At 40.2% G+C, this 6,861-nt stretch overlaps 1 protein-coding gene across 1 annotated transcript; it reads left to right on the top strand.

Annotated features, from left to right (window-relative positions):
* Positions 1 to 2,271: 2,271 nt before the first annotated feature.
* Positions 2,272 to 3,978, top strand: LOC306916342 (toll-like receptor 1; the record flags this gene model as incomplete). Its single annotated transcript, XM_079494176.1, has 1 exon — positions 2,272 to 3,978. The coding sequence occupies one exon, from the start codon at positions 2,272 to 2,274 to the stop codon at positions 3,976 to 3,978; it is 1,707 nt and encodes a 568-aa protein (XP_079350302.1).
* Between the last annotated feature and the right edge of the window lie 2,883 nt (positions 3,979 to 6,861).

Below are 6,861 nucleotides of genomic sequence, written 5' to 3'. Positions count from 1 at the left end.
GACTTTTTCACATCTGCTCTTTATAGCGCCACCAGGAGGCCGACATATGTAAAACACATTTTCTAATATTACTCCTTCAGATTTTATCCAAATTTCACGCAAATCGGTACACATGCTCTCCATAGTCATAGATCAAGACACGTTTGTTTGATTTCTCATAATCCACCTTCATTGCCTACGATTGGCTTCTAAACCTTTCAGGAGTATATTCCCACTAGGCTGAGGAAGAAATGCCACTTGACAGTTTTCAAATCAGCCTCATGGTGGCGCTACAACAGGCCAAGCTGCGTCACACACACACACACACACACACACACACACACACACACACACACACACACACACACACACACACACACACACACCATAGATAAATTCAAATCTATTTCTTGAAGGACGAATGAGGCATTGTACATTTAGATGTTTTGCCTATGTTTTGCCTTTGTTTTCTTATATTATTTGACAATTTGGCCAATGTTTGGCAATGGACTTTTTCTTTTTGGTATGAAAAAGGTCTTAAAAGTTCTTAACTAAATGATTTATTTAAGAATCGTCTCTTCTTCACTGTCGTCTGAGGATCCCCCCCCAAACAATAATAATAAAAATCAATCAATTCAATAAATAAATAAATAAAATGAATAATCATAATATAATATAATATAATATAATATAATATAATATAATATAATATAATATAATATAATATAATATAATATAATATAATATAATATAATATAATATAATATAATATAATAATAAGTAAATCATGCTAGATATATGATTCCCGACGCATTATACTGGACAACCCGTCCAGTATATTTATTATTAGGAACCATGTGTGGTTGCACTGCCACGTCCATTATGTTTTGGAGGGGTGACCAATGACCATGCCATGTTGTCTTGTCTTGTCGTACGTTTGTGTTTTTGTTTCAAAACTTGATTAGGTTATGTGGTTTGTAACTATCAGTGTCACTTCCCTGTTAGCGTAGGACTATACCATTTATTTTTCTTTTATGCTACCACAATATTTTGCATATAGTGGTCACGACATTTATGTACATGTACATGTTATCTCTTTGGTATGTTCTGTATGGGTGTGTCACACACAAGAAAATAATGGAGAAGTGAAAGTTAACAAAAGGGATCTTCACTTGTGAAAGCAGAATAACAAATAGTACAGCATTGAGATGGAAAAGAGGAAATAAATAGTCTAAGCTTACTGTAATTGTGTAACTTTAAAAAGCAAAGAGGATATAAACGGATGACCTGAAGAGCTTCATCTTACTGTTTGTGAAGTCATGGCCAGGCTAAGGTACTGTAAAGCATTTTCTGTTGTTCTAATAACTATTATTTTTTGAATAGAGTTTTCTTCCATCTGAATGTCATTTCAGTTACTTGGCAAATAGAGATGCAAATACAAAATATTGCAATATAATCTTTATATAAATTATAAACCTGCTTCATTTGACTTTCATTTGTATTTTCTCTACTGTAGAACTAATTTTGTTTTCATCTTTCTACTACAGCGCTTTGCTGTTCTGCACGGTTGCTGTGGTTTCCCTCCTGACAGCCATCGGGGATCAAGGGTTAGAACTATGTGTAACCTCAAGGCGACAGATCCAAGACCTCTCTAACCAAAACTTAACAAGTGTTCCCCCTAATCTGCCGGACAACACACAATATTTGGATGTTTCTTACAACCACATTGCACAACTGGACGAAGCTCCCTTTGTCAGACTTTCCCAGCTCTGCTTCCTTAAAGCAGACCACTGTAACCTCCGGGCAATATCTCCCATGGTGTTTAAACGAATGCAGAGACTCCAAGTTCTGAACATTTCTCACAATTCCTTATTTGCCATTCCTGTAATTCTGTTGCCACAGCTCAAAATCCTTGACCTGTCAAGCAACCTGTATGACAGTTATCGCCTACCACCTTCATTTCAGACACTGACACATTTGGAAATCCTTTTATTGGGAAGTATAAATGCTCTGTCGTTGAACTACAATGACTTCACTCCCTGTAGAAACGTCTCTTTGAAACATCTCACGTTGGGAGCAGGAAATAAGTGGCAACGATATGATTCTGGTGCTCTTGCAGAATTGAAGTCTCTCCAGACATTTACACTCAACATGACTGAATGCGAGAATTTGGACATATTTGGGATTCTACTCAAGGACTTAAATGAGACCCAAACACGGGAATTAACATTTATTAAGCCATTTCCAGATGACTGCAAAGTGTCAGGTGACCATTTTAAGAATTTGTCAAAAATGCCACTATTACGAAATCTTACATTTGTGAACACTTTGATTAATAGCACTTTTATGGTTCAGATTTTCAAAAATGTATGGCTTTCCCCTATTGATACGTTTGCATTGGTAAACATACTTTATAACGAAGACACACCGGAGGGGTTTCAGTTCCCTAGTATGAACCACTCGACCAACCTTCGCTCTCTGATCTTTGATGGCGTGTCCCATCGCCAGTACCAATACCCCACGATTAACATCAGCGTTGACACTCTCTACTCATTGACCTATGTAAAGTTCTCCCACACTGGAATGAACATTTCACCATGCGACCTCATAGCGGCAATACCATCGCTGGAGATACTGGATCTCTCGGATAACCTACTGTCAGACAATGGGTTTTGGTGGCCGTCATGCTCATATACCTCTGTCTTCCCCAAACTCAGATGGCTATCTCTGAGCAAGAACCGGTTTGCCAGTCTGTCCTTCATCTCCAGTAAGACACATCAGATGAAAGCCCTGGAGTCTTTGGACCTGAGTGACAACACCATCACTACGGACCAGCCATGCACGTGGCCTACTCACCTCAAAGAGCTGAGCCTACGGAACAACAACCTGGGCAGCACTGTTTTCAAATACCTTTCTCCGCATTTTGAGAGAATTGACTTATCCAAAACGGCCATCACGACGATATCACGGGAGATCCTGTTGCAATTCCCTCGACTGACTCACCTTTATCTGAGCTCTAACAACATACAGGCCCTCCCGCTGGATGTCTATGCCCCAAATCTGCTCAGGCTGTACATCGACCATAATGCCATCACGGCGATCTCCAAAGAGTCCTTCCTGGGCCTGCCGAGGCTACAGGTCCTCAAAGCTGGAGACAATCCTTTCGCATGCTCATGTGATTCTTTTTGGTTTCTGAATGCTCTGAATAAGTCTTTGCTCTCTGACTGGCCTTTGGAATATACATGCAGCATCCCGCCATCAGCGGCCGGTCTGCCACTCTCCGAGTATAAAACAAGTAAGCTGGCTTGTGATAAGTCACTTCAGGCAGCAGTGTCGGTGTCTGTGACATTTGCGATTTGTGCGGGCCTGGGTCTCGTTTTCTATGTTTGTGATGGGATGTGGTATGCAAAGATGCTGTGGGTGTGGATCAGGGTGAAAAGGAGAGGCCAGAAGCGGGCCGACATGTTGGCGAATGCGTCGTTTCAATATCATGCTTTCATCTCCTACAGCCATCATGACTCCGGTTGGGTTGACAGTCAGCTGACGCCATCTCTTGAGGTATCGGGACTTTCTCTCTGCATTCACGAGCGTGACTTTGTCCCTGGCGAATGGATCATGGACAACATCATTAACTGTGTCGAGGCCAGCTACAAGACACTGTTTGTGCTCTCCAGAAACTTTGTCCAGAGTGACTGGTGCAACTACGAGCTTTTCTTTGCCCAACACAGAGCCATAAGCGTGCAGGAAGACTCTTTAGTTTTTATTCTATTGGAGCCGATTCCAATGGACTCTCTGCCAAAGAAGTTCCTAAAACTAAGGAGTTTGCTCATGCAGCAGACTTACCTCGAGTGGCCAGAAGATGAGCGAAAGCAACGTGTTTTCTGGGCAAGCCTTAAGTCAATGCTACATGCTGCAGACAAGAGAATGGCTCTAAAGGATGTGGCTGTGGCTATATCGGATACATTGCCTCTGCTCACAGATGTTGATTTGGAGCGTTAACCTAACTCTGAAAGTGTAACAGTGGACCCATTTTTGAGCGGCGCTAGCCACTCCAACGCATGGCTTTGTGTGTGCCCTCCTGTAGTGGGTCCCATAGTACACTATGATGTAGACCAGAGTGTAGAGTAGGAGAGTAGCAAAGCGGGTGCCTATGGGCTATAGTTCCAAACATTGCTCCTATGGCTTGAACTATATCCCATTGAGATAGAATGAGCACTTCCGCATTCCATTGTTACAATGGGAGTCAACGTTAGTGTCGCCACTCTCATACTATATTACTCTGATGTAGACCTAGTGGGTGCCACAGTAAACTATGACGTCGTAGCAGCCAAGTCTATCGACGTTTTACAAAACTTTGATGGCACTTGATGACTTCATCATCATACAATCATCATCATGATAACATTGTTTTTTATTAAGTTGTGCAACCACTTCCTTAAAGGACAACTTTAGTTTTTTTCAACCAATGTTCATTTTTTAGGTTGTTATTAGAGAAAGTAAAAGATGAGTGTTAATTTTTCTTCATTTGCTGCTTTCTTTCGTTTTAGGGATTTTAGCGTTTTTTGACAGGGGGGGTGGGTGCATTCGAGCATGGGGCTAAATATGTATTTCTTTACAAAATATTATGGCGATTTATTTTTTTTATTATTTACTATAGTCCTAATATACCCCAGGAAATTACATCTGGCCACAAAAGATCACAGGATCTACTGAATGTGAAGGTAGCCTACTGGGGGGAAGCCACACTGTGTGTCTTAGGCTCAATATGTCAGTTTGACACATTCAGTAGATCTCGTGATCTTTTGTGGCCAAATATAATTTCTTGGGGTTTAGTAGGACTAGAGTAAATAATACAAAAATAAATCGCTATAAAATGTTGTAAAAAAATACATATTTAGCCCCATGCTTGAATGCCCCCGCCCCCCTGTCAAAAACCGCTAAAATCCCTAAAACGAAAGAAAGCAACAAATGAAGAAAAATGAACACTCCTCTTTTACTTTCTCTAATAACAACATGAACCTTGGTTAAAAAAAACTAAAGTTGTCCTTTATTAAGTGACTATGTGTGTGGGTGGGTGGGTGGCAGATTGACTGTGGGTGGCTGGGTGCGTCTGAGCACGAAAACAGCATGGTTGTTTTTCACCACCTGTGCGCAACCTGACACACACACAAACACACACGCACATATTAACTGTATATATGCTGATTTTGGCTGTGCCAGTACAGTACAGTGACAGTACAGTACAGTAGAGGGTACAGTAGAGGGACCCCCACACGGTAACTCTGTCATTTCTCAACCGTTTCGGACACGGGGCGGCTCGCCGGAATCGGGCTGGCACCTGGGTGCGTTCCTGTGGGTCTGGACCCCCCCCCCCCCTGGGGTCCCCCACACGGAGTTGCACCACTTACTTCACATGGTGAGCTAAACGAATACTCTGGATTTTACTGGGTTGCAACAAACTGTAATTTGTATATAGGCTAATTGATTATTCCATCTGATTAATAAACAGCTGACCTTTTGAAATAGCATAACATTTAATTTGATGATGATATAAGACATTTTGGTGAAGGTGGCAAGGTGTAAATAGCACATTATAGACATTACTGCTCTTGCTTTTGATCATTTTCCATTGAGAGTCTCATCAGTTATTTAATTAATTGGTATGTACCTTTTATTATGTATCCCAGTATGTTTTGCATGGATTGTATTATTCCACAAACTTTGTAGAACAAAGAACAACAACATTATTGTACAATTATGGGTTTGCTACAGTGATGCTGATCTGAAATTAAATATACTGTAATGTTTGTTAAAGATATAGCCAATGGAATTCAGAGGAGTGTAATGGTTGGGGACCCAAATCTTGGGGAAAAAAGTTTTTTTTTCTTTTTTTTGAATGGCATTCCCATACCAACTGTGTTGTATAGCCTAGTGATATGGCACATTATCTATATTTATTAATAATGCAAGAGAGAGCTTTTCTAATTTCCCAAATCAAGCCCTAGACATGTTTTGAGATGGTGTAACACATCTGGATGTCCTGTCATATCATCTTGAAATTCTTCAACATTTCTTGTTTGAATGCGATATGTAATCTAGGAATTGGCCTCGATATTGAAATGTATAACAAATCATGCAGGTATAGACAGTATATTCAGAGATAAAATGGAGATGCATAATAAAGATGCAAAATATCACTATAGGTCAAGTTCAAACAAATCCGGTAATATTGTTTGTAACCAGATACTGAGCAATCTTAAAAGGGCTCGTACTCTGGATAAGAAGAAAATAAACAACATAGCACCTTCTAGATTTTGAACAGTAGGCCTAGTGAATGGGAAAAAAGAAAATTACCACGCGACAGTGTGATATGAGTCTGGCTTATTAGCCAGGCTAATATTGTTTTGCTGTTGTTTTAATTGTAATGTTTTTTGTAATTAAAAATGTGACATTTGAAGAGAGGATTTCTGATGTCTGCCTGGAAGTATTTTGTTCTGTAAGAATACAAAAGATATATCAGTGAGCACACTCATGTCCTCCTCACTATTTGAATAGTGAATAATGATTGAAAGTGGTCTGAGAACCACTGCTCTGTCTAGTCTAAGGCCCAATCTCAATTGCATCCCTCAAGCCCTGAGCCCTGAACCCTCATTGACTTTAGTGACGTCAGCTGTAAGTGCTTGAGGGTGAGAGGCTGCAAGGGCTCCAAATTGTTGTGAAAGGAATGGGACAGCACTTTGAAGATATGAGTCCGCCATTCATGACACTTTGTATCACTTTATATATACCTTATTCACAGCCAGTGCCTAGGCCTACTGTACATGCTTGGCCTATTTATGTCTATCATGTCTATTTTAGTATTTAAGCTGGTCATTTTATTAT

Source organism: Electrona antarctica (genome assembly GCF_951216825.1).
Source record: "Electrona antarctica genome assembly, chromosome: 23".
Taxonomy (NCBI): Eukaryota; Metazoa; Chordata; class Actinopteri; order Myctophiformes; family Myctophidae; genus Electrona; species Electrona antarctica.
Note: the sequence above shows the minus strand (reverse complement) of the source record. Positions and strands in the feature narration are given on the sequence as shown.